The sequence below is a fragment of the Nomascus leucogenys genome, chromosome 2, assembly GCF_006542625.1.
Source record: "Nomascus leucogenys isolate Asia chromosome 2, Asia_NLE_v1, whole genome shotgun sequence".
Lineage (NCBI taxonomy): Eukaryota > Metazoa > Chordata > Mammalia > Primates > Hylobatidae > Nomascus > Nomascus leucogenys.
The window spans coordinates 9,937,850-9,958,071 of NC_044382.1; the positions used below are offsets into that span (position 1 = coordinate 9,937,850).

Here is a 20,222-nt window from a genome sequence, read left to right on the forward strand (position 1 = left end):
TAGACAAGACACCTGCCCATTAAAACAAGATACTGCCATCTGTGAGAACACTGTTGTACCAAATATACTAATCTATCATGTCCACAGTGAGATTGGTGCCCCTTAAATGATATGGCACCCTTGTGGAGTGCACAACCTATACAACTGTGCATGGGAGCCCTGGCCTCAGTCTTCCTGTCTGCATCATGATGAGACTCAGAGTATGTACTCATGAGAAACAGACTTCAAGAAAAGTCTTGTGACTGGCTGGGGATATGGATATCTGAGGCTTTGGTTCTCAGGATCCCAGAGGGCATATTTATTTGCATAAATTCAAGCCAGCACAGTTCTTTACTTGATCAACTTTGGGTTATCTAGAGACAGATAATTAACTGAGATTAAGGCATAACGGAGGCTTGGGACATACTCACCACCCGGGAGGGACTGTGTAGTTGTGGGAGCGGAGAAAGAAAGGAGAAAGAGGAAGGGAAAAGACAAGGCTCTGCCCCCCTCCCCCAGACCACTCCTTCAATCAACTGGGCTTATTCCTGATATGGTTAACGGTGACCTCTTTCCTGTTACTCTTGCTGAGCCTCCTTGATGGCCTTCATCTTATGTCAAATGAGGTAAAAGGTAGGCGACACCTGCCAACCGCGGATGAGACCAGCAGGTACCCTATTCCTGGTTCTAGAACACAGTGGGGACAGGGGACAACTTGTCTTTGCGGAGAACACGCAGCCTTGCTCACTGGCTCCCCCTAGTGCGGCTTATATCCCTCAACCCTCACCCTCTCTGGGGCTCTCCACAGGCAACGATGAGAGTAGCTGCCAGCTGAGCCCGCGCTGCCCGGAGCAGTGCACCTGTATGGAGACAGTGGTGCGATGCAGCAACAAGGGGCTCCGTGCCCTCCCCAGAGGCATGCCCAAGGATGTGACCGAGCTGTAAGTACCCCCAGCTGCCTGCAAGCACCCTGTCATCTCACCACCAGCAGCATCCTCCATACTTTACCCGAGAATGTCAAGCAAGGCAACATGGCGAAACTGCCCTGGGGAGACCCTACTTGAATGGATCCCAGCAAGATGGCAGTGGAGCCCTCACCAAGATGGCAGCCATGGGCTTTGACAAGGGCACAGGAAACACGGCTCCCCCAGTGCCTCTGCCTAGTAGAGGAGGAGTCTCTGACCCTGTAATTCCTAAAGATACCCTGAATATAAGTGGGAGGGTTATTGCCTCATTTTCCGTATCACCCCTGAAGTCCCTGCTCTGTACACCCTCTTCCTAAGAATCCTCAGCAGTCTGTTAGTCTGATCCCGGCAGCAGTGCAGGATAATTGTGAAAACATTGTCCAGCGAGCACTGTGGCTTACAAAGTACTTTCCTGAATAGGATCCTATTCCAAGTTCAAACAGCCCTGTCAAGCATGAGGCCCCATTTTACAGATGAGGTCTTAGCTCTGAGTCCCATTCATTCTCAGAACAGGAGCTTTCTTATTCCACAGGCCAAGCTCCTGCCACTGACTCCTCAGGTCCTGTTTCTGCACCAGAAACTCCCAGCTCAGTGAAAAAGGTGTTAGCCTCTTCCTATAGGGCTCTTAATATTATGGAGAAAATCCTATTTCTGTCCCCCAGGAAAGCACAGACAGAAGGACAAGGCACGGTCCCCCAGTGAGGGGGCCTCCCTGGAATGCACCAAGAGCACTGCAGCTAGGACCAGAGGAGCACCACGCACTCACACAACCAACACACACCATGTGCACACTCACATCCATCCACTCCTTCACTCATCCACAGGTTTCTCGGGTATCAGGTACTCTGCTCACATTGGAGAGACAATGGCGAGCAAAATGGGTGTGACCCCTACACTCACGGGGCTCGTGGTTTATTAAGGACGGTAGACATTCACTCGATCATTGCAGATGCACATGCGAAGTGACAAGTGTGAGAAATGCTACAAAAAAAAGAGGTACAAGGTTGGTAGGACATGAAAAGTGAGAAGTGTGACAGAGATATGAAGCTCTGAGAAAGCTGCCCTGGCGAAATGATGCTAGAGCTGCAATCTGAGGGGTGAGGGGCAGGTCACTAGGAGGGAGGAGGCAGTGCTCTGGCTGAAGTTGCTGCATAAGCAAAGGCCCTGTATGGGAGCGGGCAGAGCCAGGGAGAGGCTACAGGAACAGCCTAAGTGCCTGAGCAGCAACACACCCACAAACCCACACCACACCCACACACCACACCACACACCACCACACCACACCACACACCACACACCCACACCATCACACTCACATACCACACCACCACACCCACACACCACCACACCACACACCACACACCACCACACTCACACACCACACACCACACCCACATACCACACCACCACACCCACATACCACACCACCACACCCACACAGCACCATACCCACACACCACCACACCACCACACCCACACACCCACACCACCACACCCACACACCACACCACCACACCCACACACCACACCACCACACCCACACACATCTGATGCTTGACTTTGATATCTCTCTTGCCAGGCCCCATGCACATCCCCTTTTCTGGGCCAGGTTAGCATGTACAGGCATACCTTGGAGATATTGCGGGTTCAGTTCCAGACCACCATAAAGCACAAACTGCAATAAAGCAATTCACACAAATGTTTTGGTTTCCCAGTGCATATCGAAGTTATGTTTATACTATACCTAGCCTATTAAGTGTGCAATCTCATTGTGTTGAAAAAAACCAGTGTACCAATGTACATACCTTAATTCAAAAATGCTTTATTGCTAAAAAATGCTAATGATCACCTGAGCCTCCAGCAAGTTGTAATCTTTTTCCTAGCGGGGGTTCGTGTCTTGATGTTGATGGCTGCTATCTGAGCAGGGTGGTGGTGGCCAACATTGGGTGGCTATGGCAATTTCTCAAAATAAGACAGTAGTGAGGTTTGTCACATCAATGGACTCTTTCTTCATGAAAGATTTCTCTGTAGTATACAATGCTGTTTAACATCATTTTCCCATAGTAGACGTTCTTTTAAAATTGGAGTCAAGGTCAGGCGTGGTGGCTCACTCCTGTAATCCCAGCACTTTGGGATGCCAAGGCAGGTGGATCACTTGAGGTCAGAAGTTCGAGACCAGCCTTGCCAACATGGTGAAACCCCATCTCTACTGAAAATACAAAAATTAGTGGGGCATGGTGGCACACGCCTGTGATTCCAGCTACTGGGGAGGCTGAGGTATGAGAATGGCTTGAACCTGGGAGGCGGAGGTTGCAGTGAGCCAAGATCGTGCCACTGCACTCCAGCTTGGGTGATAAAGTGAGACTGTCTCAAAAAAAAAAAAAAAAAATTGGAGTCAGTCCTCTCAAACCCTGCTACTACTTTATCAACTCAAGTTGTATAATATTCTAAATCCTTTGTTGTCATTTCAACAACGTTCACAGCATCTTCACCAAAAGTAGATTCCATTTCAAGAAACCAATTTCTTTCCTCATCTATAAGAAGCAACTCCTTATCTGTTCAAGTTTTAGCCTGAGATTGCAGCAATTCAGTCACATTTTCAGGCTCCACTTCTAATTCTAGTTCTCACTATTTTCACCATATCTCAGCTACTTCCTCCACTGAAGTCTTGAACCCCTCAAGGTCATCCATATGGTTGGAATCAACTTCTTCCAAACTCCTATTAATGTTGCTATTTTGACCTCCTACCATGAATCACAAATGTTCAAATGGCATCTAGAACAGCGAATCCTTTCCAAAAGCTTTTCAGTTTACTTTGCCCAAATCCATCAGAGGAATCACCATCTATAGCAGTTATGGCCTTACAAAATAAATTTCTTAAATAATAAGACTTGAAAGTTTAAATTACTCCTTGATCCATGGGCTGCAGAATGGATGTTATGTTAGCAGACATGAAAACAACATTAATCTGTGTGTACATCTCCATGAGAGCTCTTAGATAACGAGGTACATTGTCAGTGAGCAGTAATATTTTGAAACATATCTTTATGTTTGTACAGCAGGTCTCAACAATCGGCTTAAAATCTTCAGCAAAATATGCCATAAACAGACGTGCCATCATCCAGTCTTTGTTGCTATATTTCTAGAGCACAGGCAGAGTAGATTTAGCATAATTCTTAAAAGCCATAGGATTTTCAAAATGATAAATGAGTATTGGCTTCAACTTCAAGTCACCATCAGCAGTGGCCCCTAACAAGACAGTCAGCCTGCCCTTTGAAGCTTTGAAACCAGGCATTGACTTCTCCTCTCTATCTATGGAAGTCTTAGATGGCAACTTCTTTCAGTAAAAGGCTATTTTGTCTCCACAGAAGATTGTTTAATGTGGCCACCTTCATCAATTATCTTAGCTAGATCATCTGGATAACTTGCTACAGCTTCTCCGTCAGCACTTGCTGCTTTACTTTACACTTTCCTGTTATGAAGATAGCTTCTTTTGTTTTGTTTTGTTTTGAGATGGAGTCTCGCTCTTTCACCCAGGCTGGAGTGCCGTGGTGCAATCTTGGCTCACTGCAAGTTCCGCCTCCCGGGTTAATGCCATTCTCCTGCCTCAGCCTTCCCAGTAGCTGGGACTACAGGAGCCCACCACCACACCCGGCTAATTTTTTGTATTTTTAGTGGAGACAGGGTTTCACCGTGTTAGCCAGGACGGTCTCGATCTCCTGACCTCATGAACCACCCACCCTGGCCTCCCAGAGTGCTGGGATTACAGGCGTGAGCCGCTGCGCCCAGCTGACTTCTTTTCTTAAACCTCATGAACCAACTATTGCTAGCTTCAAACTTTTCTTCTGCAATTTTCTCACCTCTGTCAGCCTTCACAGAATTAAGGAGAGTTAGGGCCTTGCTCTGGATTAGGCTTTGGCTTAAGGGAATGTTTGGCTGGTTTGATTTTTCTATCCAGACCGCTAAACGTTTTTGCATATCAGCAATAAGTCTTTCTCATCATTCATGTGTACATTAGACTAGCACTTTTAATTTTCTTCAAGAACTTTTTATTTGCATTCGCAACTTGGCTATTTGGTCCAAGAGGCCTAGCTTTGATCTGTCTTAGTTTTTGATATGTCTTCCTCACTAAACTTCATCATTTCTATCTTTTGACTTAAAGTGAGAGATGTGTGATTCTTAGAGGCCATTGTAGGGTTATTAGTTGGCCCAATTTCAATATTGTACTGTGTCTCAGGAAATAGGGAGGTCCGAGGAGAGGGAGACCGGGAACAGCTAGTTGGTAGAGCAATCAGAGCACACACAACATTTATCAATTAAGTTCATCATCTTTGATGGGCATGGTTCATGGTGCCTCAAAACAATTACAATAGAGACATCAAAGATCACTGATCACAGATCACCATAAAAGTATTATAATAATGAAAAAGTTTTAAATATTGTGAGAATTACCAAAATGTAACACAGAGACATGAAGTCAGATATGCTGTTGGAAAAATGGCACTAATAGACTTGCTTGAGGTGGGGTTGCCATAAACCTTCAATTTTTAAAAAACACAATATCTACAAAGTGCAATAAAGCAAAAGTGCAATAAAATAAGGTACGCAACAGTACCCTCAGATGTAAGTGACAGAACACGACCCAGACTCCTCCAGAGTTCCTCTGATCTGCCCTTCTAATAATGTCTCTGGGGACAGAACCTGAACATGCCAGTTTCTTAGACTAGCACATGGTGTGAACCTCCAGAGTTCATGCCATTCTCCTGCCTCAGCCTCTCCAGTAGCTGGGACTACAGGTGCGCACCACCACGCCCAGCTAATTTTTGTATTTTTTTAAATTTTAGTAGAGACAGTGTTTCACCCTGTTGGCCAGGATAGTCTCAATCTCTTGACCTCGGGATCTGCCCGCCTCAGCCTCCCAAAGTGCTGGGATAACAGACACATTCTGACAGTCTCATTGCAGTACCTGCATCCAGCCCTAGAGCCTGGTGTCTTCCAGTGCTTTCTAGTTTCAGTTTCTCTGAGCATTGGGAAATGCCTGGAGCCACAACACACACTCAAGAATCCATGTGCAGCCAGGCATGGTGGCTTACGCCTGTAATCCCAGCACTTTGGGAGGCCGAGGTGGGTGATCTCAGGCAGAGCTGCCAGCTTACAAAACAAAATTAAGTTTAATTCACCAAGAAGAAGCAAAAACAAAGTTGCCCAGCATTTCTCTAAAAGGCAGAGTATGAGAGTCTGTTGCAAGCATGCAAGACCCCAGCAATGTCATCTGAGCAGGAGGTGATTTTTTTCTCCAGTCAGCTCTCTACGAACCCTCACTGGCCCTTCTCTCACAGTCTCCTTTCAATTCTACCCTGGGTGAGTCAAGCCAAACTGAGCCTCATTCCCACATTCAGTCTTGCAAGTGTTCTTTGAAGTAGGGCTACAGTACCACTTGCCCTCTTTGTCTGACCCCAAATCCTGTGCTCATGCCCATTCCACCAGAGGTTCTTAAATGTTTAGGTCTCAGGACTTGTTTATGCTTTTCAAAAGCATCCAGGACACCAAGAACCTATGTTTATGTGGGTTATAGCTATTGATATTGATCATATTACTAACACTGAGAAAATGTTAAAATATGCATTAATTCCATTTAAAAGTAACAATTATATACCCATGACATGTTTATATAAAAAGCACATTTTTAAGACAAACCAAAAGAAATGCAGGTGAGAAGAGTTTCATTGTTTTATATTTTTGCAAATCTGTTTAATATCTAGCTTCCTAAAAGACAGCTCAGTTTTCATATCTGCTTCACCATTCACTTTGTTGTGGTATGCTTTTTGGGTGAAGGATAAGAAATCTGGCTTCACACAGAAATGTATTTGAAAAGGGAAGAGCCAGGTGCAGTGGCTCACGCCTGTAAGCCCAGCACTTTGGGAGGCCGAGGTGGGTGGATCAGCTGAGGTTGGGAGTTTGAGACCAGCCTGACCAAAATGGAGAAACCCCGTCTCTACTAAAAATACAAAATTAGCCAGACATGGTTGTGGGGGCCTGTAATCCCAGCTACTTGGGAGGGTGAGACAGGAGAATTGTTTGAAGCCGGGAGGCAGAGGTTGCGGTGAGCTGAAATTGTGCCATTGCACTCCAGCCTGGGTGACAGAGTGAGACTCTGTCTCAAAAATAAAAATAAAAAGGGAGGAATACTTTAATAGTCTTTTCAGATAATTATGGGTGTTCTTCTTTGATAAAGACCAAAGCTCAACAAGTGGCATTTTCTTAAAGGCTAGTTGTAGTGTGGAACTGCACCCGTACCAGTGAACCTTTGGTCCTCTGTTACGTAACTCTACTGATCTGTCTTATGCTTTGAATGGAACTTTCCCCATGCACGGTCTTGTAATATCATGTGTTGGTCAATGGAAAAATATCAGTTCATTGAGTTACGCAGATCTTCCAAATGCTAACACATTTCATTATACAATATATTTTTAAAATAATGTCCTTTGACATGACCGCCGATCTCACCAGAAAAGTCTTTAAGTGAGGGAAAGTTGTTAAGCTCAATGTGGCAGTGAAAAGTTTTCCAAAATTTTAATTTTTACTTGGAAGCACAAATTTATCATTGGCAAAAAATACTGTGAGTTTCTTTTTCTTTTTTTTTTTTTTTTTTTTTTTTTTGTGATGGAGTCTTGCTCTTTCACCCAGGCCAGACTGCAGTGGCGCGATCTTGGCTCACTGCAAGCCCCGCCTCCCAGGTTCACGCCATTCTCCTGCCTCAGCCTCCCCAGTAGCTGGGACTACAGGCGCCCGCCACCGCGCCCGGCTAATTTTTTGTATTTTTAGTAGAGACGGGGTTTCACCGTTATTAGCCAGGATGGTCTCAATCTACTGACCTTGTGATCCACCCGCCTCGGCCTCCCAAAGTGTTGGGATTACAGGCATGAGCCACCACTCGCGGCCTGTGAGTTGCTTTTTTTAAAGTGATGGGCTTACTTTGTTCATTTTTAAGAAATTATCTACTAAATACCCATGTCTGAATAATGAGTTTGCCAGTCTTTCTTTTAGGTAAAAACAGTGTTCCATGAAAAAATGTAAAAGCCAGCTAGTTCAGCTTGCAACTCAATTACACAGGTACTTTTCTCTAGACAACCAATGTGCTGTGTGTGTACATCTCCCATTTTGTCATACAGGACATTAAAGGAATGTGTGCTCAAGAGTTGAACATTAATACAAACAATAATTCTTGATACTTCATCAAGGGCATTCCTGGTTTTTGTAAAACCCGCAAGTACACACAGGTGAAGCATACAGTGACCGCCAGTTTCGTTTGGTAGCGATGTCCTGATTCATGCTGAGGTGCCAGCAGTTTTACCCTCCACTAATTTTGTACCATCAATGCAAATGTCAACACAGGGCAAAAGGAAAATAATATTTTAACCTTGTTGTAAATATAGTTTTGGCCTCATAGACCCCTGAAAAAGCCTCAGGGACCCCCAGGGGTCTATGGATGACACTTTGAGAACCACTCTGGTCATTACACATTGGCGAGCCATGGATAGAGAGAGATAACTGCTCTAAGTCAGCACGAAGTTGCTAATTTAAAAGGCAAGCTTACAGAATCTTATGAAAAGCAGGACAGAAGCAAATACAGGACATCTCATCCCTCAAAGTCACCGGAATACTCTCTGCGAAGGTAGGGCCTCACTGCCTTCAGAAAGTACAATTATTGCCATGCAACTTCCTTTTAAATTCAAGCTTACCTCACTATTTTAGAACTGAAACCTAAAAATCTGCTTGCTTCCATTTATGGAAATGTTTACAAACATCAGCTTTCCTGGTTCTGGAAACAAACTCTGCAAAGCCTACATCTTCATCACGGTTAGAGAAGAAATGCAGAATCCAGTGCTGGTGAACAGCTTTCCCCCATATCCACTCCTGGTTAATATCCATGATGTTTAGACATATATTTTTGGTCTAAGGACAATGAGCATGGATTTGTTGTCCTATAACTTGATATCCCAAGGAAAAGAGGGGGGAAGGATGACATAGCTCCAGGAACAACTATTGGAAGAAAGGATTTGTATTAGGATGTGGGGTCTGAGAACATCGTGGGAAACAGGCTGGCAGTGTGCATATGCCTGTGCATGTGTGTGTGCATATGCCTGTGCATGTGTGTGTGCATGCTCACACAGCACTGACAGGAGACAGGAAAAGGATGGGGCTCAGCCAGGAGGTAGGAGGGCACAGGGCTGAGATGCAGCTCTCTGACAGTGAGTGTGGCAAGAGGTGATGACAAGAATGCACTGGTTGAAGAAGCAAGAAGGACCTGGCCTGGCACCGTGTGGGTTCCAAGGAGTTAGGGGATGGAGGTCTGGGGTCCAGAAAGCTCAATGGCGCTTGGTCCTCATCCATAGTTTTATTGGGGGAGACATGCAGGCAGGAGAAGGGGGAGTGCGACATGCAGGTGACAAGCACAAGGGAGTGGCTCAGGCAATATGTGCTCTGGGAAGGGAGGAATCCAGGAAATTCTGCCTACCTGGCCTTTAAGAAAGCAAACAAGAATGTCCTGTCTATGCTACAAACCACCACAGCCACCATTTCTAGAGCATTTACTGTGTACCAGGTGCTGTGCTGGGTTTTCTTAACAGGTAGTCTCATTTCACCCTGCTAACAACTCTTGAAGGCAAGTGTCGTTATTCCCATTTTGCAGATGAGATAACTGGAGCTACTGAAGGTTGAATAATTTTTGACGATCACACTGCCAATAAGCAGCAGAGTATAGACTCAAGCCCAGGTCCATCTGACCCCAAGTCCTCCCTGTGGCAGAAACCCAAATCCCTAGGTGTTCTGCCCAGTGGCCTGGCTTGCTGGGACTTACATGGGTCCTCTTGAAAACTGACATCTGCATTGCAGCAGGGAGAAGGCAAGCCCAGGCCCCCTGCCATGAGGCTATAGGTACCTGTCAGTGGTTCTGGCTATGTCCGTCCTGACAGCTGGGCCTTCTCTAGCAAGGCCAGCTGCTGCCCGAGAAGAGCCTGCTGCCTTTTATATCCCCCACGCTCCCCAGAGCACGTAATAGAACAACTGCCCAGGGCTGACTACATCCTTGACATTCTCTGGCCCAGGGAGAGAGACTGAAATGTGCCTCCAGCCAGCTGGAGGGGTTGGTCACATCTTTGGAGAATGGGCCAGCTCTGGGCACAGCAGCACATATGAATCCTGGCACAGGCCCTGGCCCAGAGAAGACCTCAGCAGATGGCACCAGTAGAGGACACTTCTCCGCACTATTGGACAGTGACAGCCATCTATGGGAGGGGCCGTGGGCGGCCTGAGCACAGGCCAAGAGCTGAGAAGGCTCCCTTCCGTTCATTCAGTTCATTGTGCCACACACTGTGGTAGCAGCTGAAGGTACGGTGGCTACCATGACAGATAAGATCCCTTCTCTCAGAAACTTACAGAAGGGGAGAAAGACAGTAAGAAAACTGACCAGAAGATCAGGCATTTCACACCGGAAGTAGAGGGGGATTTCCCAGGAAAGTAAAGGAGGGAAACAGAGTAGAAAAAACATGCTTTATGAAGACCTCAAGGTGGAAAGATCTTAAATTCAAGAAACCAAGAAGGCTGTGAGATGGAGCAAATAGGATGACAAAGAGGGTGATGTGTGCTGAAAGCTTGAGAAGGGATAAGTAAGTTCTTGTGGGTACAGGGAGAGCTGACTCCAAGAGAAATGCAGGAATCCAGGAAGAATTTTAAGTGGCATGATCCAATTCTCATTTTAGAAATACTACCCTGGAAGAAGAAGAAGAGAATGAACAGCAAGAGGAACATTATCTTTCAATAAGCTACATGTATTATTGGATGGAGATATGTGTGTGTGTGTGTGTGTGTATGTGTGTGTGTATCTGTCTATATGTATGTGTGTGTGTATGTATATTTAAAATGTGTTGGCCACCAATGTGCCAGGTACTGCTCTGAGAACTGTTCACAGAGACTCAAATTTAATCCTCAGAATCACATCAAGGTGGTGATTATTATAAGCTTTGTTTTACAGGTGACTAAATGTAAGCTCAGAGAGGTTAAGTATTTTGCCCAAGGTCACACAGCTCTTAGATAGTAGAGCCAGGATGTGAGCCTCAGCTGCCTGACCCCTGAGCTGCCCCCACATCACTCCAGGACTCTAGTGGAAATTCTGGCCTGGAGTAGAGTCTCTGGAGTCTCCCTCTCCATTAACATTCAGCTGATCTGAGTTCTTTGTGGGGCATCAGTCAGCACCACAAAGCTCCAAACAGGAATCGGGAACACCCAGTCACAGAGATCTGTGTGGAGTTTCATGCAAGGCAGATGTGTCCTTGTGTGTTTGCACTGGGGCTGAAACAGAGCATTTAAATGCAGGTCAAATGCAAAGGTTGACCTGCCAAGAAACACTCTGGCAGTTTAAGGCTGGTGGGGCAAGAGGGCAGTCTCCTGAAAGGGTCCCTCTGGGAGCCTGGGCTGTAGGCTACGGACAACTTTGGAGTTCAGAGTTTTCATGAAGGGCTTGCTACAAAAAGAGCTCTCCCCACCACTGCATCTGCATTTCTGATGTGAAAGCTTTGATTCTGAGTCTTCTGAGCTGTGCTGCCAGGTCGCTGGGGACATTCTGCACTGAAAGCAACTTCTGCTTGGCTCCATCATGCCAAACGCAGCTCTCCCTGAGGAGTTCAGGGGTTTTCATCACACAGATGACGTTTCCTGAGCATCTACTGTTGCCAGGCAGAGTGCGAGAATGCTGTGGTGAGCGAAGCACACATGGTTCTGCTGACATTAATCACAGAATCACACAAAAGATGTCACCATGGGGGTCAAATGCTGTGATGAAAAGACAGCCAATGCCTTGGCTGTCTTATATAACTTTAGGCCAAAAGGACTTAGTAGACATTTACAGAAATTCTACCCAACAACTACAGAATATACATGCTTTTCACCAGCACATGGAACATTCTGTAATATCACCAGCACATGGAACATTCTGTAATATCACCAGCACATGGAACATTCTGTAATATCACCAGCACATGGAACAAGCTGTAATATCACTGGTAGGTGTGGGAACTGATATTGAAGAAGTAATGCTGGAGCTGAGATCCATGCATCTGTAGGAGTTAACCTGGCAAGGAGGGAGAAGAGACACTAGTATGTACAAAGACCCTGCCCCCCACCAGAGGGGATGGGGCATTTTAGGAAGGTTAAGGCCAGTGGAGTTGGAACCAGAGGTCAAGGGAAAGTCTGATAAAAGATGAACCAAAGACAGGAGGCAGGGCTCTAACAGTTAATTTCCTGTCTCAACTGGGTAGGCTGCAGTGCTCTGTTGTTCAGTCACACACTTGGTCTAGATGTTGCTGTGAAGGTATTTTGTAAATGCAGTTAATATCTACAATCAGTTGACTTTTTAAACAATATATTTAGGAGGTACAAGTACAGGTTTCTTATATGCATATACTGTGTTGTAAAGTCTGGGCTTTTAGTGTACCCATCACCCAAATACTGAACATTGTGCCTGATAGGTAGTTTTTCAGCCCTCACCACCCTCCCACATTTTGTAGTCTCCAGTGTCCATTATCCTACTTGGTATGTCCATGTGTACCCATTGTCAAGCTCCCACTCATAAGTGAGAACATGTGGTATTTGACTTTCTGTTTCTGAGTCATTTCACTGAGGATAATGGCCTCCAGTTCCATCCACATTGCTGCAAAAGACAGGATTTCATTCTTATTTATGGCTGAGTAGTGTTCCATGTATATAGACATTCCACATTTTCTCTTTTTAATTTTTTTTATTTTAAGTTCCAAGATAGATGTGCAGAATGTGCAGGTTGTTATGTAGGTATGCATGTGCCATGGTGGTTTGCTGCACCTATCAACCCATCATCTAGGTTTTAAGCCCTACATGCATTAGGTATTTGTCCTAATGCTCTCCCTTCCCTTGCCCCCCAACCCTCAACAGGCCATGGTGTGTGTTGTTCCCCTCCTTGTGTCCATGAATATACACCACATTTTCTTTATCCAATCCTCTTTTGATGGACATTGAGGTTGATTCCATATCTTTGCTATCGTGAATAGTGCTGTGATAGACATACAAGTGCAGGTGTCTTTTGGATGTAATTATTTATTTCTCTTTGGGTGTTTACCCAGTAGTGGTGTTGCCGGATCAAATGGTAGTTCCATTTTTAGTTCTTTGAGAAATCACCATACTGTTTTCCATGAAGGTTGTACCAACTTACATTCCCACCAATAGCATATGAGCATTCCTTTTTCTCCACATACTCACCAAAAATCTGTTGTTTTTAGACTTTTTAATAATGATCATTCTGCTGATATGAGATGGTATCTCACTGTGGTTCTGATTTGCATTTTTCTGATGATTAGTGATGGTGAGAATTTTTCGTATGTTTGACCAATTGTATGTCTGTTTTTGAGAAATGTTTACTCATATCCTTTGCCCGCTTTTTAATGGTTTTTTTTTCTTGTCAAGTTCCTTATAGATTCTGGATATTAGACCTTTGTTTAGGCATAGTTTAAAAATATTTTTTCCATCCTGCAGGTTGTCTGTTTACTGTTGTTTCTTTTGCTGTGCAGAAGCTTTTTAGTTTAAGTCCCATTTTTATATTTTTTGTTTTTACTACATTTGCTTTTGAGGACTTAGTCATAAATCCTTTGCCTAGGCCAATGTCCAAAAGAGTTTTTCCTAGGTTTTCTTCTAGGATTTTTATATTTTCATGTTTTACATTTGGGCCTTTAATTCATTGTGAGTTAATTTTTGTATACGGTGAAAAGTATGAGTCCAGTTTCATTCTTCAGCATATGGCTATCCAATTTTCCCAGCACCATTTATTGAATAGGGTGTCATTTCCCCAGTATATATTTTTGGCTTTGTTGAAGATCAGTTAGTTGTAGGAATGTGGCTTTATTTCTGGGTTCTCTGTTCTGTACCATTGATTTATGTGTCTATTTTTATACCAGTACTGTGCTGTTTTGGTTACTATGGCCTTGTAATATAATTTGAAGTCAGGTAATATGATGCCTCCAGCTTTGTTCTTTTTGCTCAGGATTGCTTTGGCTATTTGGGCTCTTTTTTGGTTCCATATGAATTTTAGGATTTTTTTTCTAATTCTGTGAAAAATGACATTGGTCATTTGGTAGGGATTGCAATGAATCTGTAGATTGCTTTGGGCAGTATGGTCACTTTAACAACGTTAGTTCTTCAAATCCATGAGCATCGGATGTTTTTCCATTTGTTTGTGTTGTCTACAATTTCTTTCATCAGTATTTTGTAGTTCTCCTGATAGACATCTTTCACCTCCTTGGTGAAATATATTCCTAGGGTTTTGCTTTTGTTTTTGTTTTTGTCCTTGTCTTAGCTATCGTAAGGGGGATTGCCTTCTTGATTTCGTCCCTGACTAGATAGTTGTTGGTGTTTAGGAATGCTACTGATTTCTAAACATTAATTTTGTAGCCTGAAACTTTACTGAATTCGTTTATTAAGTCTAACAGTTTTTTGGTCAAGTATTTAGTGTTTATTTTCTAGAGATAAGATCATATCAGCAGAAATATTTGACTTCCTCTTTTCCAATTTGGATGCCTTTTGTTTCTCTTTGCTGATTGCTCTGGTGAGGACTTCCAATACTACATTGAATAAGAGTGGTCAAAGTGGGTATTCTTGTCTTGTTCCAATTCTTAGAGGGAATCCTTTCAACTTTTCTCCATTAAGGATGATGTTGGCTGTGGGTTTGTTGTATATAGCCTTTATTATTTGAGGTATGTTCCTTGTATGCCTAGTTTGCTAAATTTTATCATGAAGGGATGCTGAATTTTATCAAATGCTTTTTCTGCGTCTATTAAGATGATCATATGGTTTTTGTCCTTATTTCTGTTTATGTGATGCACATTTATTGATTTGCGTATATTGAAGCATCCTTTCATTCCTGGAATAAATCACACCTGATCATGGCCTATTATCTTTTTGATGTGCTGTTGGATTCAATTTGGTAGTAGTTTTTTGAGAATTTTTATGTCTATTGTCCATTCAGGATGTTAGCCTGTAGTTTTCTTTTTTCATTGTGCCCTTGTCTGGTTTTAGTATTAGGGTGATACTGACCTCATAGAATGAGTAGAGGAGAATTACCTCCTCCTCAATTTTTTAAAATAGTTTCAGGAGGATTAATACTAGTTTTTTGTGTGCTTGTTAGAATTCAGCTATGAATCCATCTTTGGATTTATGGTCCTGGGCTTTTTGGTGGCAGTTTAGGGGGGGATATTTTGTATTACTGATTCAGTCGCTCTACTTATTAGGGGTCTACTGTTCAAAAGTTCTACTTATTCCTGGTTCAATTTCAGGAGGTTGCATGCTTCCAGGAATTTATCCTTTTGCTCTAGATTTTCTAGTTTGTGATTGTATCGTTGTTCATAATAGTCTGATGATCTTTTGTATTTCTGAAATGTCATTTGTAATGTCTTTTTTCATTTCTGATTGTATTTATTTGGATCTTCCCTCTTCTTTTCTTGGTTAGTTTAGTTAGTGATTTATCAATTTTGTTTATCTTTTTGAAGAACCAACTTTTTCTTTTGTTAATCTTTTGTATTGTTCTTTTGGTCCCCATTTCATTTAGTTCTGCTCTGATTTTTGTTATTTCTTTTCTGTTTTGTTGTTCATACTAGAATCCTTAGTCTCACCATGATCTTTGTTATTTCTCTTCTTCTGCTAACTTTGGGTTTGTTTTGTTCTTCTTTTTCTAGTTTCTTGGGGTGTGATGTTAGGTTGTTAATTTGTGATCTTTCTACCTTTGTGATGTAGGCATTCAATGCTACTAACTTCCCTCTTAGCACTGTTTTTGCTGTATCCCATAGGTTTGGGTATGTTGTTTTTTCATTTTCATTCATTTGGATTTTTTTTTTAATTTTAATTTTAATTTCTTTGTTGACCCAGTGGTTCAAGAGCATGCTGTTTAATTTCCATGTATTTGGATAGTTTCAAAAGTTTGTCTTGATATTGATTTCTAGCCTTATGTCACTGTGATCTGAGAAAATACTTGATATAATTTCAGGCTTTTTAATGTGTTAAGACTTGTTTTGTGGGCTAACTTGTGGTCTATCTTGGAGAATGTTCCATGTGCTGGTGAAAACAATGTATATTCTGTAGTTGTTGGGTAGAATTTCTGTAAATGTCTATTAAGTCCATTTGGCCTAAAGTCCAATTTAAGTCCAATGTTTCATTGTTAATTTTCTGTCTCAATGATCTGTCTAGTGCTGTTGGTAGGGTGTTACCAAGACCCTACTATTATTGTTTTCTCGTCTGTTTCTTTCATTACGTCCAGGATTATTTGTTTTGTGTTATTTGAGTTCTCCAATGTTGGTTGTGTATGTATTTAGGATTATTACAGCCTCTTGCTGAATTGTTCCCTTTGTCATTATATAATGACCTTTTTTGTCTTTTTTTTTACTGTTTTATGTGATATGTCTTTTTTATCTGATATAAGTGTAGCTACTCCTGCTCACTTTTGGTTTCTGTTTGTATGGAGTATCTTTTTCAACCCCTTTACTTTCAGTCTATTTGTGTCTTTATGGGAAGGATAAGTTTCTTGTAGGCAGGATATAGTTGGATCATGTTTCTTTATCCATTCTGACAATCTGTATCTTTTAGGTGGAACATTTAATCCATTTATATTCAGGGTTAGTATTGATATGTGAGGCTTTGTTCCTGTCATATTGTTGATTGTTTTCAAGTTGTTTTATAAATTCCTTGTTTCTTTCTTTTTCTGTCTTTGTGGTTTGGTGAAATTCTGCGGTGTTGCCATTTGATTCCTTTCTCTTCTTCCTTTATATAATTGTTTTATATGAACTGTGAGTTTCATATTTTCATGATTTTTTGTGATAGTGAATATCGACCTTTCATTTTCACATTTAAGACCTCACTGAACATTTCCTATAGGGTTGCTCTAGTGGTGGCAAATTCCCTTAGTATTCGCTTGTCAGGGAAGGACTTTATCCTTAATTTATAAAGCTTACTTTGGCAGAATACAAAATTCTGGGCTGACAGTTTTTTTTTCTTTCAGCACTTTGAAAATGCCATCACATTTCTCTTCTAACCTGTAAGGTTTCTGTGAAAAGTCTTCTGTTAGTCTGAGGGGTTTCCTTTGTATATGACTCCATGCTTTTCTCTTGCTAATTTTAAAATCCTTTATTTCACTTTTATATTAAACATTCTGAATATAATATGCTATAGTGATATCCTTTTTGCAATGTATTTGCCTGAAGATTTCTGGGCCTCCTGCAAATGGATGTCTAACTCTCTTGACAGACTTGGGAAATTTTCATCAATTACTTTCTCAAATATGTTTTCTAAACTTTTTGATCTCTTTTCCCCCTTGGTAATATCAACAATTCATAAGTTTGGTCACTTTATGTACTCTCACATATCTCAAAGCCTTTGTTCATTCTTTTTATTCTTTTTTCCTTATTTTTGTCTGACTGGATTATTTCAAAAGACCTGTCTTCAAGTTCTGAGATTCTTTCTTCTGCTTGTTCTAGTCTATTATTGAAATTTTCTAATGTATTTTGTATTTCCTTCAATTAATGTTTTTAGTTTCAGAATTTCTGAATTGGCTTTTTTTTTCTTCTTTTTGAGACAGGGTCTAATTCTGTCACTCAAGCTGAAGTGCAGTGGTGTGATCACAGCTCACTGCAGCCTTGACCTTCCAGGCTCAAGTAATCCTTCCACCTCAGCCTCCCTAGTAGCTGGGACCACAGGCACATGCTACCTTGCCCAGCTTTTTATTTTTTGTAAATACAGGGTCTCACTATGTTGCGCAGGCTGGTCTCAAATTCCTGGGCTCAAGCAATCCTCTGCCGGCCTCCCAAAGTGCTAGAATTACAGGCCTGAGCCACTGCACCTGGGCTTTGGCTTTTTTTTTAAAGATGTCTGTCTCCTTGGAAATTTCTTATTTATAGCCTAGATTGAGTTTTTAATTTCTTTGTGTTGGTTTTCAGATTTCTCTTGCATCTCATTGAGCTTCTTTAAGAATAACATTTTGAATTCTTTACCTGGCATTTCAAGGAATTCTTTTTGATTGGGATCTGTTGCTGGACAATTGTGGTCCTTTGGTAGCATCATATTTCCCTGCTTTTTCATGTTTCCTGTGTCCTTCCTTGGATTTCTGCACATCTGGTGTAGCAGTCACTTGTTCTAATTGTTTGAAATTGCTTTTGTAGGGGAGAATTTTCTCTGAGGAGATATATATATGTGTGTTGTTGATTAAGATACTTTGGCTTTGATACTGAGTGCCTGTGGTAGTGTGATCTTTGTATGAATTCCTCGGCAGGGCATAGGATCAGTGATCTCTATAATCACATCCTCAGTGACTTAGGGTACCATTATTAGTTGAGGTGGTAAAGTTTAGCTGGAGATTTACATGCAAACTGAGCCAGTCTTTGGGCCCCAGTAGTGGCAACATAGAATGAGCAGCATAGAAGGTGGGAAGCCACTGTCGATCTCAGGTCATACTCTTTCCCAGCAACTCCCTTGGATCTCCCTGGAGAAGAGATGCTCCCTGGACCAGTGCCTCTCTGCCTGTCCTGCTCATTCCTCCAGCTCCTGCCTCCAAGCTCCCCGTAGCCACACTGTCCACAGAACACTTCCTGCAAGGTGTGAATGATGGCCCAACAGTTTGTCCTCCCCTTCTTCAGCCTGCACAGAGCAGAGCCTCCCTGCCCAAAGGAATAAGCTGGACAAGTACCCCCTCCCAGTGTCTGCTCCTTCCCACCACCAGCTGAGCCCCTGCCCCTGTTGGGGAATAGGGCAAGCATTCACTCAGAATGCAAATACCCCGCAGCCTTTCATGCAGGGGGTGCAGAGGGTGAGTACAGATGAGAGGCCTGAGGAAGCTCTGCAACACCAGCCTCTGCCCTTGTCTGCAGTCATGGCCTCTCATTGTGCTTTGAATAAAATAACCTCCAAGGCCTCAGTGTGATCTACCCTGTCTCCCACTGTCCTCTCCTGACCCAGGAGACTTCAGCCCCTCAGCCTTCCTTCTCTGCCTTGGAACTCAAGCTCTGGGCTGTCCACAGGCTGCATTCTTGCCAGACTCTTCCACCTCCCCTGCTCTTTCCAAGTCTTCACCCTTTTCACCTACCAATCCTCATCTTAAAACATGTCTTTCTCAGCTGTGCATCTTCCTTTTTTTTTTTTTTTTTGAGACAGTCTCGCTCTGTTGCCCAGGCTAGAGTGCAGTGGCACCATCTCGGCTCACTGCAACCTTGGCCTTCTGGGTTCAAATGATTCTCCTGCCTCAGCCTCCCTAGTAGCTGGGACTACAGGCATGCACCACCGCACCTAGCTAATTTTTGTATTCTTAGTAAAGACCAGGATTTGCCATGTTGGCCAGGCTGCTCTCAAACTCCTGGCCTCAAGTGATCCACTTGCTTCAGCCTCCCATAGTGCTGGGATTACAAGAGTAAGCCACTATGCCCGGCCAGCATATTTCTCTTTTTCTTTTTTTTTTTTTTCAAGACACAGTCTTGCTTTGTTGCCCAAGGCTGGAGTGTAGTAGCGCAATCTTGGCTCACTGCAACCTCGGCCTCCTGGGTTTAAGCGATTCTCCTGCCTCAGCCTCCTGAGTAGCTGGGATTACAGGCATGTGCCTCCACATCCAGCTGTATTTTTTGTATTTTTGTTTTTATTTTTATTTTTGTTTGTATTTTTAGGAGGGGGGTTTCACCACATTGGCCAGGCTGATCTCGAACTCTTGACCTCAAGTGATCCACACGCCTCGGCTTCCCAAAGTATTGGGATTACAGGCATGAGCCACCATACCTGGCCCCTCAACTGCATCTTTCTGCAGTAAGCCCCTTGGTGTTTCCTTGCTCCTTCCCAAGAAAGCACAGATTGAAATTCATAATTTATATTTCTTTATACATCTGCCTGCTTGCTCTCGTGCATGCACTCTCTCTCCCTCTCTCCCTCCCTCCCTCTCCCTCCCTTCCTCCCCCTCCCTGCCTCCCTGCCTCCCTGCCTCCCTGCCTCCCTCCCTGCCTCCCTGCCTCCCTCCCTGCCTCTCTCTCTCCCTCCCTCCCTGCCTCCCTCTCCCTCCCTCCCTCCCTCCCTGCTTCCCTCCCTCCCTCCCTCCCTGCTTCCCTCTCCACCTATATTTGATTTTTAATTGCCTGAAAGCAGGCATTATGGCTCTTATTCACCAGTATATATGATACTTGGTACATCATAATCGTTTAATAAATACTTGGGCTTGAATTAATGCATGCATGAATG

The 20,222-nt window shown here is 43.2% G+C and overlaps 1 protein-coding gene across 3 annotated transcripts in view; it reads left to right on the forward strand.

The window, feature by feature from the left end:
- The window catches only part of SLIT3 (slit guidance ligand 3), a 639,482-nt gene that overhangs the window by 554,668 nt on the left and 64,592 nt on the right, over positions 1-20,222 (forward strand). For all 3 annotated transcript variants that reach the window (XM_030825194.1, XM_030825195.1, XM_030825202.1), the window contains one exon: positions 788-920. In XM_030825194.1, the coding sequence (XP_030681054.1) occupies positions 788-920 (133 nt within the window). The remainder of the gene's footprint in view (positions 1-787; positions 921-20,222) is intronic.